The sequence below is a fragment of the Perognathus longimembris genome, chromosome 5 (genome assembly GCF_023159225.1).
Source record: "Perognathus longimembris pacificus isolate PPM17 chromosome 5, ASM2315922v1, whole genome shotgun sequence".
NCBI lineage: Eukaryota > Metazoa > Chordata > Mammalia > Rodentia > Heteromyidae > Perognathus > Perognathus longimembris.
The window spans coordinates 48,232,033-48,248,827 of NC_063165.1; the positions used below are offsets into that span (position 1 = coordinate 48,232,033).

The following is a 16,795-nucleotide window of genomic DNA, read 5'->3' on the forward strand; positions in this document are numbered from 1 at the left end:
GAGATCAGAAAAGAGACCGATGTTGTCCGGATGTGAGGAAGTAATTAGTGAGTCGGCCTTGCGTAGTAATAGTTGACTCCAGTCATGGAAGAACTATTGGGAAAGTCAGGTCGGACGCTTGGGTTTCTGGAAGGTGGTGACTGGGCAGCGTAAAATGTCCAGGTGGCTTTCTCGGTGGAGGCTTATGACTAGATGAAGAAACGTTGTCTTTTTTATAGAGGGGTCCACTGACCATCTCACTACCATTCTCCAGTGTCCATTCTGTGAGGCTAAAGGGAAAGATCATAGGGTTGAGACTCAAGGCATTGAATTGATTAGCAGTAGATTGATAATCTAACCTCAAGAGGCTTTATTTACAAGACTCTAGATTTATTAATTGCATGTTGATTGTATAGTTTCTGTCGTTTTAGCTTTGTTGAAATCAATTATTTGATGAATTGGATGGTTTGGTCATATTTGGAAAGCTGTCTTAGTCCACTGGGTCTACTATCAGTAAATGCCATTTTCTTCCCACCTCTCATATCAGAAATTGCCAGATATCTCTCTGTGGTCTCTTTTAAAAGACCTTTAACTCTGTTCATGAGTACTCTGACCCTCATAACTTATCTCCTAAAGGACTCACCTACTAGTTCCGTCGTTTCGTGGATTAGGATTTCAACATATGAATTTGAGGGGAATGCAAGCATTCAGACAGTAGCATAGGTTGATCTACAGTTGCAGTTGTCTGGTATATAGTTAGTACTCTGCTATTGAGGGTATAGAATAGCAGGGTGATTTTAGCAGCTGTTCTTTTCCCATTTTCACAATTCCTTCTCAGGCATCCTTATGGGAAAGACTACAGAATTGTTGCTTGTGAGTTCATTTATAATCAACAGTGTGATGTAGTTGCTTAAAAAAAATGGAGAACAATTTTAGGTACAGAGCATAGTATCCACAAAAGGAGAGAAGTCGCTTGATATACTCTACTAGAATTTCATTCTGAACATTGCTTTTTTTTTTTTTTTGTAAGTCATTTGACAAACTAGAGAACTTTTAAATTTGTGTAACAAAAATCATGATGTGTAAGACCAAGGGAATTGGGTGTGTTGAACTTTAAAAAGAAAGTAGGAGTGAGAATACAGGATGTATAAATCAAGGAAAAGAGGAATTAGTCTTAATATGTGTAGTTCTAGAAGGAAGAACAAAACTGAGTGGAGTTCCAAGCAATACAACAAAGAAGCCTTGCACAAGATATATGGTGTATTTTTGACCAGTGTTGAGCCTCCATGCAGAGAAGGAACTTAATTAAGCCAGGAAAGGACATCTCACGCTGAATGAAGAATTTCTTAGAGGTTTTGCCTGTTTGCCTTTAAACTAAACTATACATTTTATTTGGATTTTGTCAGTTTTTCAACTCTTTTTAATATGCTAAATATTCAGTCTAAGGTGTAGCATGACATTAAGTCTTTATTTCTTCTTAGTTTCCTCCAATTGGACAATCCTTTGATCATGTAAAAATTGGCCAAATTTAGGAGCATCAAAAGACAAAGTTAAAGCAGGCTTAATTATAATTCGAACTGTTTTTTGTGATTCATGAATCTGTCACTTTCTATTCTACAAAATAGAAAGTTCTCATTGGGCAAAAGCAGAGCAGTGGGATTTGCAAGTGGAAATAAGAACAGAATGATAGGAAAAACACAAACAATCAAACAAAACAACAAAAGAAAACCCTGACTGGTTAATATCACTTTGTAGTAAAACAGAATTGCATTATGTAATACAGTAGACTGAAATCTCCTTTTTTTTTTTTCCAGGGCTAAAGAAAAGCAATCTATTTTGGTATCCATCTGCTTCACTGACATTTCAATTTGATGGTTTTAAGCATGAATAACTTTATTTTGGTTTGGCCTGTTCTGGCTGGAGCCAAGTCCAAAACAGTAGCCTGCCATCATTCCCCCTCCCCCCACCCTTTTGCAGAGAGAAATGCTTCTTTTATCTTTATCAGGCACATTTTAAATATTCTTGAAATTTCACCAACCTTGTTTTTATGGTAGGAAAATGTTAATGTTCCCCCTTCTTATGATTACATGGCCAGATAAATTATAAACTTACCTATTCATGCTACTTAGTTGGGGAGTTACTACATAGTTCCTATGAAGAAGTGTTTGATTTTGTGGATCAAATGGTAAATTCAGTTTCATAGTTTTCCATTACTTGCAGGAATAGGAAATCAATTTAAAGTTCTTTTAGGAAGTACTTATTTTCTTTTCAGTAGGAAAAAGATAATACACTTTCCATATGTTGGCTGAGCTGCTGCAGGTCCTATCTGTACACTTAGAAACCAAGACCTCATCTTCCTTGAGTGCTAAGATAACTTGTTCCTAGAAGGTAGGTAGTTGCCTGGTCTTATCCAGTTTAGCATAGAAGACTGGTCCTCTTCCTAAGTTGAATATTTATTTTAACTTCTCATCTCTTTTCGTTAATCAATAAGGAAACAAAGGAAAACTTGCTAGTGAGATAAATAGGAGGATCAAGGACAAGAATTCCCTGGAAACCAAGTGAAGAAATTCTCAAGAAGATAGCATCCAAATATATGCTAAGGGCTGAGAATAAAGTCCTCACAGAATCTAATCTGAGAAGATCAAGGCAGGAAATTTTTAAAAGTCAGTGTTTAGTTTGTCAGAGAGTAGTTAGTGCCTTGGGGAAAAAAAATAAGCAGGAAAATAGAGGAAAGGAAGGTGAACAGGTAGGTAGATTTTACTTAATGTAAAGTTTCAGGGAAGGCCCTGTTACGAGTTGGTTTGAGTAGATACCTGAAGGAGAAAGGAAGGCTGACCTATCAATTCTGAACAAGACATCAATTCTAAACAAGACTGAGGAAAGGAAAGGCAAAGACAAAGGTCCTCAACTTGTTGGGGACAGAGCTGCGATGCCTGTGTGGCTAGAGTAGAGCCAGTGAGGGGAACAGTGGTAGGAGATGAGATCAGAGAGGTAGTAGATCAAGCCAGCTCATGAAGGGCCTCCTAAGACATTGTAAGGACACTGGCTGTTAATAAGGAGCTGAGGGGGTTCATCATTGAAAGGCTTTGAGTAGAAGAGTGTAAGGGGCAACTCTGCTGTTGTCTTGAGAACAAAAGTCAGAGCTCTAAGATCTGTTAGGCTAGATGGAAGCTGATAGTGGCTTTCAGGATGGCTTCCATTGGTAGCAGAAATTAAGAAATGGTTAGGTTGCAAGTATAGATTGGAAGTAAGCTCATCAGTACTGTTGATGAGTCAAATGTAGAATTTGAAGAAAGAGAGAACTCCAAGATGTTTCTCAAGTTTTTAGTATTAATAATTAAGAGAATAGAGATTTTTACCAAACTCTTCAAGATTGTGGAAGGAGCAATTGATTAGGGGACTGAAATGGCTATTGGAAATTCATGAGGGCTGTCACTTGAATATGCAAATCGGGAGTTCAAAAGAGAAAAATAAAAGAAATGTGGGGTGTCATTTGAGGTGTTTAAGGTCCTAGGGCTGGATGGAGATAAAAGTAGTTTCAGAAGAGAAAAAGACCAAGCCTGGTCTGGTCTTTAGGATTGGAAGGATAAGGAAAAAACAGCAAAGGGTGACTTAAAATAGAGCCTTGGATTTAACAGAGGAGAAGATAAGAGTATATAGATGTGGATGCATATAGATGGGAGCTTATAGATGTTATTTATGTCTCAGAAAATAGAAAACATAATTACCACCTGGTGAGACAATAGGAGAGTACTTTTAGGAGAGAAGGTAGCTTATAGAGCAATTTTCTGGGAAACTGAACAGTACAGGACTAGAAATTTGTAGCTGGGCTTTGGTCAGCACTGCTTTATGCGATTATTATTTTTTTAAATTTTGTTTGTTTGGTTTTGCTGGTCCTGGGGCTTGAACTCAGGGTCTGGGCATGTCCCTGAGCCTCTTTTGCTTAAGGCTAGTGCCCTACCACTTGAACCATAGCACGGCTTCTGACTTTTTGAGTAGCTTATTGAAGATAAGCCACTCAAGGACTTTCCTGCCTGGGCTGGCTTTAAACCGACATCCTCAGATCTCAGCCTACTGAGTAGCTAGGATTACAGGCACAAGCCATCAGCACCGGTTATGTGATTGGTTTTTAATGATAAATGAGACCCATCAGAGTGATTGTGTTTTCTGTTAGCCTGTTCTGTTGGGCAAGTGCCATTAAGGGCTGAGTTGAAAGGAATAATGGGAGAAGGAAGGAGAAAGAACGGTGGAGAGGGAAGGAGCAGTATGTATGAATGTATGAAATAGAAAATATGTATGAAACAATGGTTCTCAGACTTTGGACATCAGACAAGGCAAGACAATGATCCCCTGTGATTTTTTTCAGCAACACACAGATGGGAAGCCCAGACAGAGCTAGGTTGAAGAAGCAAAGTCAAATGGCCACATGGCTAGAATTCTTAGAGAAGAGTACCATAGAGGCAGAAGCATCATGGAAAAGTTCTAAATATAAAAGGGATGCCCTAACATTAAAGAAAGAAGAAGGCAGAATAGTTCCTAATGTTCACATATAGCTGGAAATAGTTCACATACCCAACTGCCAGGATGGAGAAACCTCTATAAATATACTATATATGTTTAAGAAGCTCACAAAAGCTTGAGCATGTTGAGGAGAGACTTAGAAGACATGAAAAGATCAACATTTGGCTTCTAGAGTTGAGAATTTTAATTAGTGCCAGAGATAAAAAAAAAAAAAAGTGCTGTGCAGAACTTAAGAAGAAAAAGTCGGGGGCTAAAATATAGCCTAGTGGCAAGAGTGCTTACCTCGCATACATGAGGCCCAGGGTTCCGTTCCTCAGCACCACATATATATAGAAAAAGCCAGAAGTGGCGCTGTGGCTCAAGTGGCAGAGTGCTACCATTGAGCAAAAAGAAGCCAGGGACAGTGCTCAGGCCCTGAGTTCAAGCTCCAGGACTAACCAAAAAAATAAAAATAAAAAGTCATTGTGAATTTGAATATATAGTGATATAAATTATCCAAAATGGGACACACAGAAATAAGGATTAAAAAAAATAAAACACAGGAACATCAGTGACTTGTGAGACATTTTTAAGTGACCTGTTAAACATGTAATTGGAAAGAGATAAGGGGGGATTGATGAGTAAGATGGGAATGATAGAAAGTCACATTTTGAAAAGAAATACTAGCAGAAAAATTACCAAACTTGATAACTAGGATTCATATATCTAGGAATCCCAGCAGAGGAAACATAAAGATCATTATAATAATATTGTTTAAATATGCTGGTAACGAGAAAATCTTGCAAGTTTGAGAAAACGTTCTGGGGAACATTGGGACAGAAAGAGTACTACTGGTTCCTAGAAGGTATTAGTAGAAGCAATGTCCTTAGAGAAGAGACCATTTGGAGAAGAGTGTACAGTAGGAAGGTTTCTGGAATTGGAGAGGTGGGAGAGACAAAGTCAGATTGAGGAATGCATAAACATAATGGGATAAGGATGACCTGTGAAATTTCAAATCTCCTATGTCTGATGTAGAAAAGTGAGCTGGCATGACAAGGGTGCGACTCCTGTGGGCAAAGAAGAGAGTCTTGCCCGGAGTTAGCAGAAGCAGAGCTTGTCTTTATTCTAGCTAAAGAAAGTGGGCCCTGCAAAAGAACAGTCTTGCCAGAGAGTTATGTCCTGATATCTGATTTTTCCCTGCTTGCACTGTGTGTGTGTGTATGTGTGTGTGTGTGTGTGTATGTGTGTGTGTGTCCCAGTTACCTTTGCAAGAATGCAAAGAATCAGAAATTCTTTAGGGACCTGTTGTGGATTTCCAGTAAAACACCCAAGTATCCTCAACTAAAGGAATTACCCATTGAAAGGAATCTTTCAGTGGATAATTGAAATAATGATACAGTGTCTAGAATTTGAAAGGAAATGGAATTTGAAAGGAAATGGGTTTTTCTTTTCAGTCATTCTGGTTTCTTGAAATTATTGTAACCTTTCATTACATGATTTTTTTTGTACTCATACCCTACTGTTTTGTCCACTTCTATTTCTTTTTTTTTTTTCTTTTGCCAGTAGTGGGGCTTGAACTCAGGGCCTGAACACTGTTCCTGGCTTCTTTATGCTCAAGGCTAGCACTCTACCACTTGAGCCACAGCACCACCTCTGGCTTTTTCTGTATATGTGGTGCTGGGGAATCAAACCCAGGACTTCATGCATGCTAGGCAAGCACTCTACCTCTAGGCCACAGTCCCAGCCACCTTTGACTTCTATTTCTAGAGAGATCTTACATGTCTTTTAAGCCTGTTTTGTTGGGGTCTTTTAGTTTTAATATACTTTTGTTACTAAGGTATGGCACTGAGGGGTCACCATTTCATAAGTCAGGTAATGAGTACATTTCTTTTTGGACAATGTCACCCCTTCCTTGCTTCCCTTCAGTTTTCCCCTCCTGTCCTTGCCCACAAGTTGCATAGTTCATTTTCTGAAGAGTGTCTACTGAGGACCCTGCCTGCATTTGTTCATCCTACTAAGTAAGGTCTTTGTTACTTCTCCTCCCTGGGTGAGTTGATAGCTTTTTTTGTTCCATGAATTAAGAGAGATATGTCTTGTCAAGGTATAAATGATGCAAAGAAACCACTTTATTTAAGATGGAGTGTCTAACTGGAATAGATTAAGCAACATTTGACAAACAATTAAAAAGGCCTTTTTCTTACTTGTCTGTAGATACAACAGCCATCATGATGTACCTTAGCAAGATTGCTTTAATGATCAGCTTTTCACGACTTTCTCATTCTTAAATGTTTATATTAGCTATAATGTAATCATACATTTAATTAAAAGCATAATGAAGGAGATAAATATGCTAGTCCTTGGCAGTAACAATAGAAAGCATGGTTCTTTGGACCATATGGTCATAATCAATGCCCGACTATTCCTTGCTGGCTCTTACCTTAATTATAAACAAAATCTTTTGGAAAAAGATGAGCATTGTGTATAATGTAAACCTTATAGGACCAAATCTATAATACTCTATTCAGCATCTCATTGGGTACCTAATGCAATCTTACAAGAACACTGTTTTGCAGTTTTAGAATATTTATGACCTTTTATGTGTTTTTCATTAATTACACACTATTTCCTGTGGCTATAATGTAGTTTTAAAGTCTATATTCTGTTACTAGAAGCAGTAAATGAGCAGTATATATGCATTACTTGTTACCAAGAAGCGCAGTTCTCTGTGGTATTCCTTCTGCCAAATTGTATTAATCATACTCAGATTATAAAAGCATATTATGAAGTTAGCTCAGTTCATTTTACAAATTACTTGTGGTGTAGCATGTATATGCCTGATCTGGCTCTCAGTTTTATTTCCTTTGAAATGTTTGATCTGTCTAACTATGGTTTTGTTGACTTTCAGTTTCCTTCAAACAAAGAAGAAAAAAGCCAAGCATTTAACTATCTACCTGTTATCAAAAATTATTTTTCTAGACAGGTGCCAGTGACTCATGCCTATAATCCTAGCCACTCAGGAGGCTGAATTCTGAGGATTGTGGTTCAAAACCAGCCCTGTCAGGAAAGTCCAATTAGCCACCTAAAAACTGGGAGTGGAGCTGTGGCTCTTAAGAGATAGAGAGCTAGCCTTGAGCAAAAAAGCTTAGTGACAGGGCTGGGGATATAGCCTAGTGGCAAGAGTGCCTGCCTCGGATACACGAGGCCCTAGGTTCGATTCCCCAGCACCACATATACAGAAAACGGCCAGAAGCGGCGCTGTGGCTCAAGTGGCAGAGTGCTAGCCTTGAGCGGGAAGAAGCCAGGGACAGTGCTCAGGCCCTGAGTCCAAGGCCCAGGACTGGCCCAAAAAAAAAAGCTTAGCGACAGTGCCCAAGCCCTGAGTTCAAGCATCAAAACCTAACCATAAAAAAAAAAAGTTTTTCTAGGAGAAAAAAAGATGGAAACATTGCATTATCATTTAAGTCTGTTCTGTCTGTGAAATGGTTTCAAAGAAATGTGGGAAAATGTGACCACCTATGTCAAAGGCTTGTATGAACCACATATGGGATGTGGCTGCCAAAAACAGTGAGATATATTGAGTGGGAAGATAAAATTCTGTTATTCTGCCAGTATTGTGTGTGTTTATGTTTTTATGCATATTTTTTATTTTTATATTCTCTTTAACCCTTTTACCAACATGACTGACCATTAGCATACATTTTCAAAATAACTGATCATATTTAGAATACAGAGGAAAAACTTACCTGATCTACATTGTCTTCTGAAGTTCTATGCCATGCTTTTCTCTTTTTTGGCAGTGCTGGAGATCAAACTCAGGATTTTTACAATTGTGAGCCAACACTCTACTCATTGAGCAATACCTCCAGCCCTTTATGTTTTAGTTTATTTTTCAGGTAGTGTCTCATACTTTTTGGGGGGGCTGGCCTTGTCCTCCCATATAGCAGGGACGGCAGGGGGTAAACTACATACTGATCTCTGTGTGCATTTTTGAGCAATACAAATGCTTGTCCTTAAATTAACATCAGACTTATTTTTTAAAAACATAGAAATTAACTTGTTGTTTCTTTTCAGGTCTTCGGGTAACAGTGCTTCTGACATCCTTCCTTATGGTTTTGGGAACTGGTCTAAGATGCATACCTGTAACAGACTTAATGATTAAAAGAAGGTAAATCATATAAGTAAATTCATACTTTTTCTCATATTTTCTTTTGTTATAAGTATTTATGTTCTATTGTAAGCTTTTAATAACCAGATCCATCTTTATGACCAGTTGAGAGGGGTGTGTGTGTGTGTATGTGTGTATGCATATTTATTTATTTATTGCTGGTCCTGGGGCTTGAACTTCGGGCCTGGGTTCTGTCACTGAGCCTCTCAGTGCACAGGTTAGTGCCCTGCCACTTGAGCCACAGCTTCATATCTGCCTTTTTCTGAATAGTTTCTTGGTGATAACAATCTCACGAACTTTCCTGCCCAGGCTGACTTTGAACCGTGATCCTCAGATCACATCTTTCTGAGTAGCTAGGATTATAGGCATAAGCTGCTGGTGCCTGGCTTTGAAGCATTTTTATTATACATGATGATTCAGTTTATTGTCATATGGAAGACACTGTATCAGTTGTTAATTTCACTGTCTAAGAAAGATAATAACCATTAGAAAATACAGGTGGAAATATATATATATACACACATATATTTTAATGTACATGCATATATATACTAGAGCAGATGCCATAGAAGAGATACCATGAGATTGAGAGAAGTTTTACCTGAGGGTATCAAAAGAAGAATTCATCCCTGCATTCCCTGTGAGAATCTTATGTAAGTGTTAATGTTAAGGGGGTACATTTGTTGAAATCTTAGCACTCAGGGAAAAAAATCCTAGAGCAAAATGGAAGATTTTTACATTCCATTTGCAAAGAATTTGAAAAGAAACTAAAACTTTAGTGTTAATCCTGGAAGGATTAACTAAAAGAGAATAAACAAATCCTTGGGCTGGTCCGATGGTTTCTTATACTTCTGATTTACATACTCCAGGGCAGGAATTTTCAGTTGAATTACTTATGTTGATTAAATGGTGTTCCCCTACCTGGGATATGCTGTTTGTGAAGCAAGAGCAGGAGAACTAGAGGCTGAGCAGAACCACCTAATCAAATTTAAAACTTCTCAAATATGTGTGGCATATGTTACCACTACTGACATCCTCTGGTGCACTCAAACTACCAAACTAGAGTCATTGGAGCAGGAAGATATATAAATTTCCCTTTGTGATAGGAAGGTATGAAGAATAATAATATTTTAACAGTGATATGTACCATAAAGACACAAGTGAACTATTTCATTTAATCATCACAGTGCTCTTAAATATGGCTGTGATCACCATTCCACAATTAACATTAAGTAATCCAAAAAATATTTGTTTCTTAAAAGTAAAAAGAAACCTATTCCACAGTAAAATAAATGCTTGCAAATAAGTATAGCATGAAATACCTACATTTTCCACCTTCCCTCCCCCAAAATGTGTGAATTGTCAATGTTTTTCATTTTTACAAGTCAATGTTTAATGCCCGGGTATGTAGAAGACAGGTATATTTCCCCACCTGCTTCTGCATTCAGTCTGTGGTGATGTTGTCCTTCATGTGACATCCTCTACTGTATACTGTGAGACAGAATGCAAAGGACTCTGGACATTTTAGTATTGTTGTGAAAATACTTTGACCTCACTGAGTCCTTGACAGGATCTTGGAGGCTCTCAGTGCTGTCCAGAAAACTGCTAAAGTGTTTTCTGAAAGCAAATACATGATATATTCACTTTGTGTATTTAAATACATACATACAAGTTCATAAAAGCTGTATTGATCAAACTCTCTGTTGCATGATGAGTGGAATTTTGAGGACTGTCCCCAAGGGAAGAGTATTCCAAGAGAGGGAACAGCAGGAGTGAAGGCCTGTTTGGAAGCAGGTAAGCTAAGGCCTCTTTTGGGGTGAGAAGTTAGTTTGATTTGTGTACAGCAACATTTCCACACCTGCAGCCTGTGGATTTATTCTCATAGAGTACAAAGTATACCTTCTCACTTGGGTTAGACTATATGTTGTTTTGCCAGGAATTATCTGCAATAAAAAGACATTTTTATTAACTAGGAAGGTAAATTTCTTAAATTGATGCTTCTCAAACTGGGATCTTTGGATATGACCTTGAGAGAAATGTTTCTCCTTATGAGAGGACCCAATAAATCATTAAAGTGTGAACAACACTGATCTACAGATTATTGTGGAAGAGTGGATAGAAAGGAGTATTCCAGTTATGAAGGTCTTGATACATCCCATAGAATTGTACTTTATTCATTGAGCAGTTGGGAACTACATAGGTTCCTAGCCAAAGGAGCGGCAGTATCCAGGCATAAACTACAGTTGAGGTGTTCAGGATTGATTTCAGGGGTAGATGGTGGCAGAAGAGTAGACAAGTTTGAGACCTCAAACTAGAGTCATCCTTTTACTTGTTTTTTGTTTATTCATGTATTAGATTATCCATTCAACAAAATTTATTGCACTCCTCACTATGTACCTCACCCTCTTACCTTCTATGCAGGGTATGGAACCTAAATGCTTAAACTGGATAAGTAAAAACACAGAATATATGTCATAGGAGAAAGAATGAATTAGAAAAGAAAGACTTCAGTTGCTGAAGAAAGACAGTCTTTTGGGCTAGAAACTTGAAGAAAGTAATGGATAGCACAGTGTTTAGGAGACAAGCAAAGGGAACTGTAGGGATAAAATGTACAGGGAGAGGAGCACAGCTGTCAGGGAAGCCAGATAGGTAGAGTCAAATGAGCGGTTTAGTGGGAAATGTGAAAGGACTTGAAGTCAGAGCAGTTGCAGGTAGTGCTGGAGTGTGGGGCTGGATCCAAGACCTTATCAGCTTCCAGAAAGACTTCAGCTTTTTCTGAGTTAGGAAAACACCAGTGTTTACAGAGCAGTGTCCTAACTTCAGGCTACTTCATGAGAATAGACTGAAGCAGGAAGTCACAGACATAATGAGGCCAATTGGGGAACCAATCAGTAAGCTGGAAGAGAGACGATGAGGGCTTGGGTGTGGTGGTAACTGTGATGACAAGAAGTAGGGAAATTCTGATTTTATTTTGGATGATTTGTACCAAATGTGGAGGAAGAAGAATGCAGAATGACTCCTGCCTGCAGGAAGAGTTGGAAATGGGATAGCACGATGTGAAAGAGAATATGAAAAGAGATTGGTCGTGGAATGACACTGCTTTCTGGCACCTTGAAAACTGTTGATTCCTTTAAACAGAGATGGGGAACACAGCCAGAAGGGGAAGTGGGTTTAGGACAAGATGCTGATTTTCATTTTGAACAGAACTTTCCAGTTCACTTTGGATTTCAAAATATGTTCTCTTTCTAGAAAATCTAGGGTTATAAGTATTTCACATTTCAAAGGGTAGAAAAAAAAGCACATGTTTCCTGTGGAAAACAAGTTGTTTCTCATCCTTTTGAGTTTTATAATTGTATTTGAAATAGCCTTTATTTTCAGATACCCATTAATGTTTTAAGAAACACTAATAGTTTTTAAGTACAAATTTCAATGTAAGCTTAAATTCAACAAGGCATTTTTTAAATGCCTATTAATACTTTTATTAGCTTTTTTAAATTAGCTGTATTCTATTTTGAGCCATCTGTACTATTATTTCTCTCCAATTTTCTACCTTTAGATCCTCTTCAGTTATAACTAGTGTGCTAAGAATGGAGTTGACTCTCCATCTTGGTGGAGAAGGTAGTAAGCAAAAGAAATAAAACTCATAAAGACATATAAACAAAGAGCAAATAAGAAATAAAATCAGATCAGATTCCTTGTAGAAATATGATATAAAATTTTAATTTGTTTACCTCTAAAGAATATAGAAGAATTTCACCTAGAAGTAGCACTTTATTTTGTGTCCATACAATTTTATTATTATTATTTAAGTGTGTGTGAGTTAGTTCTAGGTTAGGTGCTAGGACTTTGTGCCTGGGCACTGTCCCTGAGCTTTTGTACTCAAGGGTAGTGTTCTACCATTAGAGCCACAGCTCCACTTCCAGCTTTTCTTTTCTTTTTTGTGAATAGTTAATTGGAGATAAATGTCTCATGGCTTTCCTGCCCAGACTGGTTTCAAACTTTGATCCTCAGACCTCAGCCTCTTGAATAGCTACAATTATAAACGTGAACCACCGGTGCCCAACTTAAGTGGGTATTTTGAGGTGTACCATATGCAACTGTTAAAATGCTACAGTTGGCACATATTTTCTACTAATAAATTTGACAGTTCACTTTTCTCAGGCTTCTTATGACTCTCAGAGGAAATGGTAAAGACATGTAGTATGTTTCTGAATAGCACTTAGAACAAGAATTCAGTCAGCTCTGTTCTTGTATCCATTTCACTTGGAACTTTTTTTTTTTTTGGCCAGTCCTGGGCCTTGGACTCAGGGCCTGAGCACTGTCCCTGGCTTCTTCCCGCTCAAGGCTAGCACTCTGCCACTTGAGCCACAGCGCCGCTTCTGGCCGTTTTCTGTATATGTGGTGCTGGGGAATCGAACCTAGGGCCTCGTGTATCCGAGGCAGGCACTCTTGCCACTAGGCTATATCCCCAGCCCTCACTTGGAACTTTTTGAGCTTCTTCCCCAGCCAGCCTTTTGGGTAAATAGCCCCATAGCCTTGTTTTCCTAAATCTTGGTTTCTGGAAGTCTCAAGCCAAGACAACAACAGCTTTTCTGATGAGCTCTGTTTAATGGGGTTCTGCCTCATAGTATTTTCTCTGAAGAATACCAATGAAAACCCAGGAAAAAGGTTTTGCCGCTTTTCTTTTGTTGAAAATTTTAATATGAGCAATAGAAAATTAATATACCAAGGTATGTGTAATAGTATTATTGAAAGCTGGTTAAACAGGCACTATTGACCAGTACTGATAAAAAAAACTTGCTAATTTATGAGGCCAAACATGTTCTTACATAATAACCCTACATAAGTGATTTGGACAGTGGCTAGTATTTATCTGCATACAAAGATTATTATATGCTAGTACTAGTGGTATTACTAATATGTTTCTGTGAAAATATTAGTAAACAAGTTGTTGGCAATAAATATATAACAAAAAAAATCTTCAAATACATTTTGTACATCTGTATAACAATATCACAAGTCATAATGATTATGCTTAGAAAAATGTTCATGGTATAAATTAAAATTCTTTAAATCCTTTAGTACATAAAACTATATTCATATCATGTCTATATGAGAGAAGGATACACTGGGGAAGAAAGCTGAAAAGAAACTGAGAATCAAAGTAGTAGTGGTGATGGTCTGAACTGAGGTGCTGAATTTATGGATGAGTCATGTTCTGTGTGAAATTGTCTACTACGAGTATTTATTCTTTTAAGAGATCAAATAAAAGGAGAAAACTAAAAACATGAGACAAAAGGAGCTGGACATTTCTCAGGCCAGGGCTAGGTCCATTTTGTCCCTGTGTCTTGCTGGTAGTTCTTATATTTGCCCTTGTAAAACATCCAGCGAAATAAGTGATTCACCAAAGACTTTACAACTTTTGTTTGTTTGGTTTTTTGTTTACTTTTATTGAATGAGGACTTTATTTTTTCACGGTACAAACTAACTTTCCCTTCCCTGAAAAGGCAGATCTGACACTCAGGACAATCTTCAAGCATTGTTTTAGGGAGTTGAGGGAAAATCCACAGTTTGTTAACAAGAAGATTCACAAATTCTTTTTACAGTAATAACAGAAGGAAAACCAATACAATTCACAACAATCTAAAGTGGTCCAAACTAAGTGTATCTACGACAGGCCTTAAAATCTGAAAAAGATGACATAAGCAGGACAATTATGGAAACCGCTTACAACAATTTGGCTGTGACAGTATAGAACACAGGCTTGCTTTGCCTTACCCCTAAGGAGGCTTCTCCACCAGGATACCAGGCCACAGGCAGCTTCCCATCTCCCAGCCTTTTGCACAAATCATTAAGGCAAGTCTACAAAGGACCAGAGTAAGGCACTGGGTTCACACTGTTCAGACTGTGGGAAGCCCATGTAGCTTCCTACTGTGTAACAGCACTTAAACATGCACAGTGTTTTATTCTTTAGTGTCAAACTACACCTAAAGCACAAAAGGTCACCTCAAGTCACTTCAATGTAATAAACAATTCTCATTCACCACTAGAGAAAGGAGAAACAGTACTAGAAATAATTGGAAGGAAGTAGACTTTACAACTTTTGAATTCATGGAGGCTCCAGCTGAGTCTTCTCTTATCACCTGATCCAGTACTCCTTTCACTGTTATTCTGCTTTGTAATAAGTTTCTGTACTTGATAAGTTATTAGAAGTCCTTTTAGGGCCAGGGATGAACTACCTACCTTTATATTTCTTTTAGTGTCTAGCAACAGGTACTTTGATGACAGAAGAGATACTCAAGATAGTCTTAATTGAATCATGATTGGCCAAAATTATCGAAGGATATAAAACATGTAATACATTTTCATACAACAAAATTGAAGCCATAACAAAATCTATAGAAGGCTCATAATTTTTCCATGATCATCTCTTAATTTCTCTTTTCCTAACTTCTTTCTCCTATAGTGAATGCATAACATTTTTACTCTTAGTTTCCCTGTCTGTTTTGTCTAACTAAATCAAAACTTACTTCTAACACTGTTGCCATTTTGAATATCCAAGAATTCTGTTTTGTTTGTTTGTTTGTTTTGCCAGTCCTGGGCCTTGGACTCAGGGCCTGAGCACTGTCCCTGGCTTCTTTTTGCTCAAGGATAGCACTCCACTGCTTGAGCCACAGCGCCACTTATGGCCGTTTTTTAAATATGTGGTGCTGGGGAATCGAACCCAGGGCTTCATGTATACGAGGCAAGCACTCTTGCCACTAGGCCATGTTCCCAGCCCCAAGAATTCTGTTTTGATATGACATGAGTAGGACTCGGTAGAAATTTCTCAATTTTTGGCCTACTAAGTTTTGTACATATTTCTAAATTATTTCATATTTTGAAGCACAGAACATTGGGTTTACATTGAGGAAGTAACTGCTAAGTTTCTAAAATGTCTCTCATGCTATCTCAGTCCTAGTTATGGTATACTGGAGGCTTATAAAGTAGGTCTATGCACAGAATAAAACTGTGTCAGGTACTGAGTGCCTTTGCATCCAGAACTTTGGGTTATCTTAACAGTCTGATTTTGGCTATTCCTGATGAATGAGACCATGTGAGAGAGCAAAGAGATTTGTGGGCCAATGGCATTAGTTCTAATTTTGATTTAGTCCTGGCCTAGCCACTAGATAGTGATATGATTGGGGCTCGGCTCCATCTAGTACTTTTTAGAGGATGGAAAGTTATAACTAGAAATGTGACTTTAAATGCATTATCAGCTTCTGTGAAAAAGGTTGGCTACAAGGTAAGGCCCAAAGGCCCTTATGAGCATAGAAATTCAAATTATACGACATCATGTTATCCTAAGTAGACATAATTTAGGAATTACAGATATTTTTCCAGAAGGTTAGGGAGCAAAAGGACAGGATACCAGAATGTCATTAAGTACAAGCTAGAATGTCAAGTACATTAGACAATGTGAACTATTGGTTTTCAATCTGAGCTTCAGCTCTTGGCATTTATTTGCAAAGCTACAGTACATTGAATAGTATGTGGATGCCACCCCTCATGTCCACGCAGGCCTTGCCCTCTCCATGGGTAAGGGCACCAGTTGAGGGAGAAAGGTGCCCACAGCAGCAGCAGGACTGGGCGGCAGCCCCCATGAATGAGGTGTAGCTAGTGAGACTCAGCAGTACTGTGATGTTAACTAATCATACCATCTCAGTTCTGTTGTTGGTAGATACAGTACTTCTAGTCTACCGTGTCTCTCAGTCTCTTAGGGAAATTCCTCTCTCTCATTCATTCATTTTTCTACCTGGCTTGCAAGGATAGTGTGAACTAGGCTTGTGGAAGTCAGGTAAGGAGAGGAAATAAAGAGAAAAGGAAGGAAATGAGGTTTCTAGAGGACAAGGAGAGGAGAATGGGATGAAGAAGGCAGCACACTTGCTGCTTGAGAGACCTGCAGTGCTGCGGTCAACATGCAGTCCCCTCACTGGATGTGCATGCCCGTCATCAGATGTGGCATTTCAGGTAAGGAAGCAAGTTTAGATCCCTCGAATTACCCCCTTGAGTTTCCACACAGCTCTCTCCACTGCCCAGAAGACTAGACAACCCTGCTTCTGCACATCCCTGACATTTGGTTGTTTTCAACTACCTTTCTGTTATTGAAAC

The 16,795-nt window shown here is 38.3% G+C and overlaps 2 protein-coding genes across 2 annotated transcripts in view; one reads left to right on the top strand and one right to left on the bottom strand.

Annotated features, from left to right (window-relative positions):
* Kpna1 (karyopherin subunit alpha 1) overlaps nucleotides 1-16,795 on the bottom strand; it is a 596,817-nt gene that overhangs the window by 268,523 nt on the left and 311,499 nt on the right. The window lies entirely within an intron of this gene.
* Nucleotides 1-16,795, top strand: part of Slc49a4 (solute carrier family 49 member 4) — a 67,902-nt gene that overhangs the window by 895 nt on the left and 50,212 nt on the right. The window contains exon 2 of the mRNA XM_048346775.1: nucleotides 8,551-8,644. Coding sequence (XP_048202732.1) covers nucleotides 8,551-8,644 — 94 coding nt within the window. The remainder of the gene's footprint in view (nucleotides 1-8,550; nucleotides 8,645-16,795) is intronic.